The following is a 10,851-nucleotide window of genomic DNA, read 5'->3' on the forward strand; positions in this document are numbered from 1 at the left end:
GTGTTACGTATGTTAATTCAGTGTGTTGTTAATTTTCTTCAGAGATCATTGATTTGATAAAGAAAAATGCAAGTGCGTCGCCGTACCGACCGGTTGTGGCCTTACAGGAGGAAGATAAAAGTGAAATGTTCAGCATTGCGAAACTCATGGCAATGTGTTGGGCCGAATACCCCGATTCCCGGCCAAACATCGATGGCATAAAAAGAAAACTCCGCGAAATATTCAAAGGAAGGTAACTTCCAAGTTTCTCGGACTGGGGCCGTTCCGACCAATGGTGGCTGTTTCGAGCCATAAAAAAGATTTCTCTCCCGACTACGTAGATGCAGTTTTTACATGAACATTATTAGAAAAAACAAAAAGTTTTTGATCCTCCTGTGAGAAATTCCCCACTCACCCACTTAATTTTTTCTTGCGCCAGAAAAACGGTGTTCACGTAAGATTTTTACAGTCGTACAGAATAATATTTTAGCATGGCCTGAACCACACGTACTTGTGCCCACACTCACTTCAACTCACTATTTTCCTGCTAATGTGCATTATATACGTGGATATCTAAATATGAATTTTTCGATTCGTTACAATGTAGGCGTCATTGTACGAAATTTACATTTAGCGGTCTGTTCAATTTGAGTTCATAGGAAAGAAGGGACTTAAAATTTGATAAACATTTTTCCTAGAAAAATGAACATAATGGACAATATGCTGTCAATGATGGAGAAGTACGCGAATAATTTGGAGGAACTGGTTGAGCATCGAACAGTTGAACTCGTGGCTGAGAAAAAGAAGACAGATTCACTTTTGTATCGTATGTTGCCCAGGTCAACAAAACACGAAAATATATGCTTGAAAGTTTCCGAAATATTATATACCTAATATACTACTCATTCTGTATTTCACTTTTCTCCGATGTTAGAGTGTACTTATCAACGAGAAAGATTGTTTTGTCTAGGTCAGTGGCAGAAAAACTAAAATCCGGACAGAACGTGCAACCTGAAATGTTCGATAATGTGACGGTTTATTTTTCGGATATAGTGGGTTTCACGCAGATTTCAGCTCAGAGTCAACCAATACAAGTCGTTGACCTTCTTAATGATCTATACACGATGTTTGATGGCGTTATCGAAAAATTCGATGTTTATAAGGTACGAGAAGGCCATGGGCGTCACGACCCTTCTTTAGGCCACAGTGCCTCGTTTGAAATGTTGAATTTTTTTTCAATTCATAAATTGCCTACGCAATTTTCAAACTGTGACGACTTCGAATTACAATAGCATATTCTGCACATTATTAAACTAAACGGACCTTTAGGATGTTAAGGTTTAAGAAATCTAGTGGATTAGGGCGTCTTAAAAAATCCAGAGGACACCCATGACGGCTACAACTGCTACTATTAACCATAAAGCAAGATTCGAAAGTTCCATCGAGAAGGAAGAGATTTTTAATGAAATTTACCGCGCATTTAGGTGCGTACGAGTTTCGAGTGGATTTTTAACATGTTTTACACACCAAACATTTTTCTAGGTAGAGACTATAGGGGATGCGTATATGGTGGTGAGTGGGTTGCCCCGTCGCAATGGAAACTTCCATGCAGCCGCCATCGCTGACATGGCTCTCAACTTGCTCAGCATGGTTCTCACTTTCAGAATACGCCATATGCCACGTGTTCAATTGCAAGTACGCATTGGACTTCACACGGGTCCTTGTTGTGCAGGTCAGCAAACATTTTTCATTTCAGTTTATAAAGTTTTATTTTCTTCTTGTTGCATGATTTTCTCTTTCTGGAAACGATTTTCGATATACAGTCAACCTCGCTTAATTCGTCGTCGGTACCGTATTTTCCTTCTTTAATGCCTTTGATTTCCATCGGATAATTCGTATTTCGTAATTCCTAAATCGTAGCCGTATCCACTGGTCCCTTTTCTTAAGAACAATTGAAAATGCGACGCGTAAATTCGTATTCCACGTTCTACCCGCTGACAGTGATATTAGCAAGTCATTGCCTCTGAGCGCGCCGCGGCTACGCGATGCATTTTCTCGCCTCGTAGTTTATATACGATTTAATGGGTAAATCGCAAATTCTACGAATTATACATAATTAATTTTTAAAAAACCATGGTCCTCAGAGATACGAATTAAGCGAGGTTGACTGTTGATATTTTTTACAACTTTTGTGGGCATTTGACAATCTCCATTAATTTCGGGTATTTGAGAAGCGGTCTCAGTTCAATGCTTGAAAATAAAAGACCACCAAAAGATTGTTTATACACAAGATTTCGGAAGTGCTTCGGAGTTCTGACCGTGATAAGAAAAGCTTTCAATAAACTTTCCTCATGATACAGGTGTAGTCGGCCACTCCATGCCCAGGTATTGTCTTTTCGGTGACACCGTAAACACTGCATCAAGAATGGAATCAACTGGAGCTGGTATGTAAAAAAATGAAAAAGTGTGTTTAGTATTTTGTGGAAACCGAATAAATCACATTTGATATCTGCTAATAAATATTTCTTAAAGCATTGCGTATACATATTAGTTCGTATACCAGAGCAGCTCTTGTTAAACTAGGAGGATACGTAATTCAGGAACGCGGAAAAATGGAAATCAAGGTAAATCTTATTTCATGCATTTCCATTTTCTCAATCCAGCAGATATACTGCATTGACTTCTTTCTTCTCAGGGTAAAGGACAAATGGAAACGTATTGGTTAATGAATAAAGAAAATTTTGGGAAATCGTTGCCTACATTTAATGACAAGCAAGTACGTACAGATATTCTTTTTTCCATAAGGAAAATGTCTATGGGCTATGATAGTTAATTCGGACCAAGTAAAAAAGAACTTTCGTGCTATACGCCATGCGAAAAAAATTAATCGTTCGTTTAACTGCGCTCGCTTTAGAAAATTAATTTCGCAAAAATGAGCGCCACCATGAGTCATAATATTCATCGAACAAAATTAATCTTTCAACAGGTTTAAAGAACATTCGTAAGGCAGGAAGCATTAGGAGTTTTGCGGTCGGCATAGCGAATGCAGTACACTGAGTATAGGCCCTCATACGTAGTAAAAAGCATCCTCCCGATCGGCAGGGTTCTTGATCGAACTAGTTTAGTTCCTAATTGTTGGTTGTGCTTACCCGGATGCTTACACCGTAGTTCGTATAAATATCCGACTGCTAAACCACAGTCAGGTTGACTGGTTCGAACCAAAAATAACATTCTCGAATCGCTATCGAGTCACATCGTAGTAATCACATCAAATTACATGTTATATCATTGAGCTATGTTGAATGTACATATTGTTCAAATATTAGAATAAACAAATGTACCACAGGATTTGGAATTTATAGTATGATTATCGTCGGATTTGAACGCTTTTCGGATGGTAATGGAACCTCGTGAGAACAAGAATTTCATCCCAAATAGAAAAGTTTGATTTTGATACTGGATATAACAAACAGATTTTCTGGTGCGTGAAGTTCGATGCACTATCATGAGAATCGTGTGAGGCCGTGAAACGGATCAACGATAGTACTAATTGAACAAATCGAATTTCATAAATCAAATGAAAATCATAATATTAAAAATTACTTAGAATTATTTATCAAAAATTGATTCATCTTTTTGCAACATCATAGATTATAGAAATGTGACAACTATACTTGAAAAGTATCAGATCTCAATCGATGATGCGCAACCCAGCACTAAAGCCGTACGTAATGCTTAAAAACTTTGTCTCATTTGATAGAGAATGAATAAAACCGGTATCGATGACCAGCTCCAGCATCGTAAAAACACGTGGATAATGGTTTTACTCATTGTGACAAGTCCCTGTGCAAAAAACACCAGATCGAAAAATTAATTCCGCAAATCCAGACCTAGCGCAGCGATGTACTCGTTAGTTCACACTTTTACCGCTACGTTTTTGTATGGGGGCAACACTTGACGGTTTAGATCCAGCACGCTAGTCAACCATTGGAGAATGGGACTTTTTTGTGGTAGTATGTTTCTAACATCAGAAACCTGAATTCAACGAGGGAAACTGGGTTTTTTAACTCAACGCCGCTAGCTTTCGGTACACCCCGGTCCCTGCACTATCTAAGAACAATACGCCTTTGTCACTCTTCCTCAACTGATCATTACGGGTACTCGACATGGGTCAGAATCCAGATTCTATAGAAGAGTTCCTCAGAAGCTCGCATCTCAAGATGAACATTCAGTAAAATCAAATGACTTAGTTGGGAGCACAAAGCCTTAAGAACCGCAGACAAGAACAAACCACGATTTCTTCTCAATAGGGAGAAATCAAAACAAAAATACATTTTGACGTTATTCATGAACATTTTTTTCTATTTCATGGATTGCGTATTTTACAAAATAACCGAATGTCTTTAAGATCACACAAGCTGCATAAACATTGCTGTTTCATGTATTAAAAGTCCAAGTTTCTGTGTTCCTTGCGTGCCTTTTATCGAATCGAGTAAAGACAAATATTTTCTGCTGATGAAACTATCGCTTCAAATTTTCATGCCTATTATAAGCGGCTCCAGCATTCTCTTGTCGACATTCAGTATGGAAAGAAAGCAGTCCGTCTACTTAGATCTGAAACAAAAATGAGGGGAAAATTCTTTGATTAAAATAAACTTCAAAGATTGCATTATAACTTATGCAGGGATAAGTCGTATCTAAAATAGAATAACAATAAACTTGTGCATGTCGGTCACTTTAATTTGACTCGCTTATTTTCTGTCATGCATATATTTTTCCCTGACTTGATCTGTTAAGAATCTCAAAAGATTCCGATCAATTATTAATAGTCAAATAGAACCAGCTTAATTCAATGTAACCAATTCGAGGGACAGATCCATAACCGAGACAAAAATGGTCTTAAAATCTTGAGCTGGTCTTTAATTTGTTAGATTGGTCATAGAACTCAAGTCAGGTGGTCTTCTGGTCTACACCATGACTGAATGACTATTGAACTGGCCCCAGAAGAGCATTTACAGTCTTTGTCATCACCAGTCTTTGTCAGTACCATGAACTTAAAACTAATTCATAGCTTTGGCACTCAACTTAACCTGCGTCGCCCTGCTCAAACTTGTTGGGAGACTAGATCAATTTGAACACAGGCCCGGGAAGGAAAACTACTGATTGCAAAATTTATACTTTTACTCTCCTTTTCAGTCAAAGCAAGACTAAAAGCATAAAATCAACCAGCCTTGCACCTCAAAAAATAAGTCATATATTTTAAGGGTCTAATTGTGTTTACCTTGCTCTCATCTTCCTTCTTTTTCTCTTTAACCTTCTCATACGCTTCTTTCTCCACTGTAAAAGGAAAAATGTAAAAAATGAGATATAAAGCAAATAATACAGACCATATTCAAATCTTTTTAAGGCCACAGTAAACATAAGGGCGTATACAGTTTTAATTATTGAATAAAATGAAGTGGCAAGAATTAAAATGGTTGACCCATATTGCCATTTTCGTATAGGGCTTATCGCTAGACAAGAAATTCATGAATTAAAATCGGAAATAATACGTGTGTGGTTAACGCATTGTAGAGCTTATATTTATTGGTGCCTAACAAAATATTGCATTTGACAGTTTCAGCTTTTCAGTTAGCATCCAATTCTTGTGTCGTGAAAAAAGATGTCTGTGCACGATACATCTTCATACATCCTATCTACATTTAGATTGAAGAATTAACTTAAAATCAAGCTTACCTTAGCTCTCATCTTGCTTGAGTGTTATCTATAATAGAAAACGAATAAATGTGTCAGGTTTTCGGACGAGGATGATCGACGAGCAAGTTGATATCGATGGATTATCGTACAAAATTCGAAGCAACGACTTACCTCAACAGCAAGCTTCTATTTTCAAGGCGGAAGTGCTGGTTTCAGGAAATGACGTCATGATTCTGAACTCGAATTGGGTTCGAACCCCGTTGTTTTTTTTTAATAACATTTCTTTTTTGAAAAGAACGAAATGCATCTTATTTTCATCACTATAAGAACTGAATGAAATTGTCGTGAAATAAATATGAGCTAGAAAGCTCTTCAAACCGAGTATGAAGCCTCGAACTATCCATTTTATGGGTTGATGCGGAATCGTCATCAGAATACAACCTCATGATGGCCGACGATAAACCTATAGCGGAAAGTACAGATGCGGTAAAAGAGGATTCAACTACTGATAAACAGACGCTTTTAGCCGTTCTTCAATTCCTTAAGAAGAACAATTTGAAGGTAAGAATATATGTGATTTTTACATCGCTATATACCTCAGTTTGATATTTATGAAGAGATTTTACTGTCCGTTTTTGTTGGATGACGGTGTATTCGATTAGATCCACTATTTAGTACTGAGTCTGTGTGTGACTTACTACATTTTTTTCTATCTCATTTAACTGCATTTAGGAGACTGAAGAAATTCTTCGCAAGGAGTGTAAACTAAGCGATGATGATCTCAGCAAAGATAAAGAGGACCAGAAGGATGATGTTTCACAAGCTTTAGCTGCTTATAAAAGGTAAGCTTTAAATGTCATTTGGCTTACTACGGTAGTCTCAATTGCAGATGATAGATTTTATGCTTTCATTTCAGTGAAGGTGATCCATCACTTTATGCCGACCTCTACTCAAGCTTAAAGTCGTATGTAGATTCGTCATTGGATGCAAACCGGGTAAGACTGATTTGGAGAATAACATAAAACTAAATTTCTCTGAACTTGAATGATGAGAGTTTTTTTTTCTATTTAAAGTGCGAGCTATCATTGGTGCTATATCCAGTCTTCGTGCATATGTACCTAGAACTTGTATACAATGACCATGAGAGTCAAGGTAGGTTGTCGTTGAAATAGATCTGAAGAGGCAAGCTGGTGATTTTTCCGGTTATGTTGGTTCTATTTATCTTACTATTTCAGCTCAAGAGTTCTTTGAAAGATTTTCGAAAGACCAAGAAGAGTATTACCAGGAGGACATACACAAGCTATCCACCGTCACAAAAAAACAGCACATGCAGGGCCACGAATTGATGGATAATTTCAAAACGAGCAAATTTGTCATTCGAATGTCACGTGAATCCTACAGTCACCTGAAACGCCATCTACAGGAGAGCCAACAAAACAAACTTTTCACTTTTATCTTGGAGAAGATATACATCGACGGTGAGAATATAGTGTATAGTGTGACAGGGATGTGTTAATATATTTTTCAAATACTAAGATATGGATATTGCTATCCTATAACTACTTTGGGACTGATACGGATAAGATCGTCTAACAGAGAATTTCTCCTGGTGCAGTCCATGGATCTAGCGCAATTATTAGATATGAGGACTATTGTTTATTTTCCAGTGTTTGATGGAAATCCTCGCAGTAAACAACAAATCGACGCAGTCTCGGGAAGCATGACTGGAGAATCTTTGAGAGAGGGTAAATACCGTGAAGAACATATTTTGATATACACTGAGTACTGTGACTTGCGTGTTTGTTATATAGAGCATTTTTTATACATTTGCAGCCAATAAAGTCAGGGTTTACTATGGCCTGCTTAAAGAGCCAGACATCAATATTCCGATAGAAGAAGATGAGGAGCCACCAGAAGAAGGATCTGAAAAACCAAAGGTTAGTTCGACTGAGATGCCTAAGAACACCTGTAAAGTTTAATTGCTGATACATTTTCAAATGGTGTAATCAGAGCATCATTGGTGTGTTGTAAAATTTGCCCAATTTGTTTCGTACAGAAAAAGAAACCAAAAAAAGATCCTTCAGTAATGAAGAAAGCGAAGAATGACCCCAATGCTCCACCATTAACACGGATTCCAATCCCAGATTTGTAAGTTAATTCAGAAGTATAATTATTCAGTATGGTGTAGATTTTTGATAATTTCTTATTCTAACGAGATTTGTAAAATAACCGTTGTTTCGTAGGAAAGACGCTGATAAACTGGATAAAGTCAACCAATTTAGAGAATCACTGAAACGCGTTAAACTAGGACCTGATTGTTTGCCATCAGTTTGTTTCTACACATTTCTGAATGCATACCAAGGGTAAGAACAATTGGATGAAGAATGAACTTTTCCCAAAATAACAGTAGTTAATAGTACCAGGGGTGGATTCAAGGGAGGATGCAGGCGTTGCACAGCCTCCCTAAAAATGTTCAAGTCGCCCTGAGATTTTATGGGAGAATGAAAAATGTAAAACTGTGAATACTTGAAAAAGTTTAAATTCATAACCCTGTTCTCTGTAGGTCCTATTTCCAAAAATGATGTTTTCCGATAAGCTTTCTTTTGGGATGCCATTTTAATTCGCGGTGTTGCCCCTCTTCCGGGTGCCTCTACCTGAATCAGACCCTAGATCGGCCCCTGAATTCCAATTGGACTTCATATTTTGATACCTTTAATTTGAAATTGTTTCACCAATTTAGCTGTCTGTACATAGTCTTTTTCTCTTTACTAACTTTTTGATTGTTGTAGAGTAACATCCGTGGATGTAAGTGAAGACTCAAGTTTACTAAGTGCAGGATTCGCCGACTCGTCGATTCGAGTGTTCACTTTAACACCGAACTCTCTACGAAAAATGAAAACATCCGATGAATTAGAACTGATCGACAAAGAAGCAGGTATGATCATATTATTAGACAAATAATATTAATCTGATCTATGTGACTGTGTATATTGTTTTGGTGTCCTAAGAAACATTTTTAAGGAGATGAAGTTTAGCGTCTAGATTATTGTTGATGTAGATGATGTATTGGAACGGATGATGGACAACCGAACAGCTGAAGAGTGTAAATCACTGCTTGGTCACACTGGCCCTGTCTATTCAACATCATTCAGTCGTGATAAAAACTATTTGCTGTCATCGTCTGAAGATGGCACTGGTTAGTATTCTGTATACCGAGACACTTACCGGTAATCTATTAACTTCAGCGTCATGAAAAATTGTCAATATTTGATTGAAAACGCTTTTATAATTTCAGTTAGACTATGGAGTTTACTGACATGGACAAATTTAGTTGCTTATAAGGGACACAATTTTCCAGTTTGGAATGCGCATTTTAGGTTAGTTTTGTTTGTTTGATAGCCCTCAAAGTGAGTGTTATAAGAGCGAAATATCTTACAGGTATATTTTCTTAAATTTTTCAGCCCTCATGGACATTACTTTGCATCTTGTGGTCATGATAGAATTGCTCGACTATGGATTACAGACCATCACCAGCCAGTTCGGATCTTTGCCGGTCATTTGTCAGATGTCGAGGCAAGTTTCAAATACATGTAGTGTCAATTCATAATTCCAATAGGTTTTTAGATCACCTGGGACTTAAGTCCCAAAGGGCTCTTTAACATTCCACCCGTCATTCACCAATCCATCAGAAAAATTATATCGATTGGAAACAAGATGGTCATTTCGGAATCCCCTTTTGTTTAAAACAGGTCATTATAATGAAGTATTAAGTTTAATAGATCAGATGGACCAGTCGATTTTTTTCGATATTACCTTGTACAATATACCTTATCCATATTTTTAATTGCAACCAACGAAGTCAATGGTTCCTGTAAATGTTCTCGAAGGTTGATGAACATTTAATTTTACATATTTTCAAGCATTTTTCACACCATTGAGCATGGTGTCCCTGAATCCCTAGCTTGAATTGATGTAATATCTCTTTTCCAGTGCATCAGATTTCATCCAAACTGTAATTACTTGGCGACTGGTTCTGTGGATCGAACTGTACGTCTGTGGGATGTATTGAGTGGACAGTGTGTACGAGTACTTACAGGACACAAAGTGTGTATTTTGATAGAAAAAGCAGAGCTTCCACAATTCTTTTAGTTAATAAGCTGATAAGATTTGACCAAAACTTGTATTTCGTTTCAAGGGTCCAGTACAGTGTCTTTGTTTTTCGCCTGATGGACGTTATTTAGCTTCAGCAGGTTCGTTCACTAAATTCGTCCCAACTATATGTACATCCTTCTTGTCAAATCAGTTCATTAAACTATCTGTACTTGCTTAAAGGTGTGGATAAAATGGTATTACTTTGGGACATTGCAAATGGAAATCAAATCGCTCAATTAAAGGGCCATGCAGATGTTATTTACACTCTGTGCTTTAGTCGAGAAGGCTCTGTTTTAGCATCAGGTGAGCTACGCCATTGCTTCTTAGACATAAAGCATGTCATTACTTTTTCATCTGCCATCAGCTCGACAGGTTTTTCTACCTTTCCAGGTGGCATTGATTGTAAAGTTATATTGTGGGATGTGAACAAAATCTTTGAAGAGCAAGACAGCGAAGGGATAGTGAATGTACCATCTACATCAATGTAAGTCTACCAGTCTCAAAGTTCAGATCCTGTCAATTTTAAGTCATGATTTTAATTTGATGTACCGGTCCATTTCCTATTCATTTTAAGGAATGAAGTACAAAACTACAAGATAGTAACATGGCCGACCAAGAGTAGTCCAGTATTGCATCTCCATTTTACAAGACGAAATCTACTGCTCGCTGGAGGACCATTTGTTGCCCCATCGTAATACTGCCATAATTTCACCTGTGTATAGATTTTGCTTGTAAATTTGTAAATAAATGTATTTATATACTATAATTTTCCCCAGACACATGTCGTTGATTAAGTTAAGGATTGGAATATATCTTAGGAAGTCAGAAAAATTACAGTGGAACCTCGTTATTACGACTTCTGATACAACGCTTCATCGGATATAACAAATAAAGAATTTTTTTCCCTAGTAAGACAATTTGATAAATTTCATACTGGATAAAACAAAGTGTCAGGTTATAACGAAAATATTTTCTGGTCCCGTGATGTTTCGCTATAACGAGGTTCCACTGTATTTTTCATTT

At 37.2% G+C, this 10,851-nt stretch overlaps 2 protein-coding genes and 1 long non-coding RNA gene across 3 annotated transcripts in view; 2 read left to right on the forward strand and 1 right to left on the reverse strand.

Annotated features, from left to right (window-relative positions):
• The window catches only part of LOC141915112 (atrial natriuretic peptide receptor 1-like), a 29,226-nt gene extending 25,959 nt beyond the window's left edge, over positions 1-3,267 (forward strand). Inside the window, exons 7-14 of the mRNA XM_074806515.1 lie at positions 43-232; positions 678-818; positions 950-1,142; positions 1,522-1,711; positions 2,340-2,423; positions 2,512-2,603; positions 2,675-2,755; positions 2,966-3,267. Coding sequence (XP_074662616.1) covers positions 43-232; positions 678-818; positions 950-1,142; positions 1,522-1,711; positions 2,340-2,423; positions 2,512-2,603; positions 2,675-2,755; positions 2,966-2,971 — 977 coding nt within the window. The 3' untranslated portion in view covers positions 2,972-3,267. The remainder of the gene's footprint in view (positions 1-42; positions 233-677; positions 819-949; positions 1,143-1,521; positions 1,712-2,339; positions 2,424-2,511; positions 2,604-2,674; positions 2,756-2,965) is intronic.
• A 1,045-nt stretch (positions 3,268-4,312) lies between these two features.
• LOC141913068 (uncharacterized) lies at positions 4,313-5,913 on the reverse strand. Its single transcript, XR_012620217.1, has 4 exons — positions 5,848-5,913; positions 5,716-5,743; positions 5,261-5,316; positions 4,313-4,593 (listed from the first exon to the last, which is right to left on the reverse strand). It is a non-coding gene; the product is annotated as an uncharacterized LOC141913068 (long non-coding RNA).
• Positions 5,914-6,121: 208 nt separating this feature from the next.
• Positions 6,122-10,595, forward strand: LOC141906795 (transcription initiation factor TFIID subunit 5-like). Its single transcript, XM_074796173.1, has 18 exons — positions 6,122-6,237; positions 6,409-6,518; positions 6,593-6,671; positions 6,750-6,828; positions 6,912-7,154; positions 7,344-7,421; positions 7,510-7,613; positions 7,733-7,824; positions 7,920-8,039; positions 8,466-8,611; positions 8,735-8,872; positions 8,972-9,053; positions 9,138-9,249; positions 9,667-9,780; positions 9,872-9,926; positions 10,009-10,131; positions 10,219-10,312; positions 10,403-10,595. Exons 1-18 carry the CDS (start codon positions 6,124-6,126, stop codon positions 10,521-10,523), a joined length of 2,004 nt encoding a protein of 667 aa, XP_074652274.1. The 5' UTR covers positions 6,122-6,123; the 3' UTR covers positions 10,524-10,595.
• The last annotated feature ends 256 nt before the right edge of the window (positions 10,596-10,851 follow it).

The sequence above is a fragment of the Tubulanus polymorphus genome, chromosome 1 (genome assembly GCF_964204645.1).
Source record: "Tubulanus polymorphus chromosome 1, tnTubPoly1.2, whole genome shotgun sequence".
NCBI lineage: Eukaryota > Metazoa > Nemertea > Palaeonemertea > Tubulaniformes > Tubulanidae > Tubulanus > Tubulanus polymorphus.

Bases quoted from the DNA above. Each gene is read 5' to 3' on its own strand.
- LOC141906795 (XM_074796173.1), top strand. From the start codon at position 6,124: ATGGCCGACGATAAACCTATAGCGGAAAGTACAGATGCGGTAAAAGAG. The intron at 7,422-7,509 runs GTAAATACCGTG...ATACATTTGCAG, and splicing joins TGGAGAATCTTTGAGAGAGG to CCAATAAAGTCAGGGTTTAC. The intron at 8,040-8,465 runs GTAAGAACAATT...TGATTGTTGTAG, and splicing joins TTTCTGAATGCATACCAAGG to AGTAACATCCGTGGATGTAA.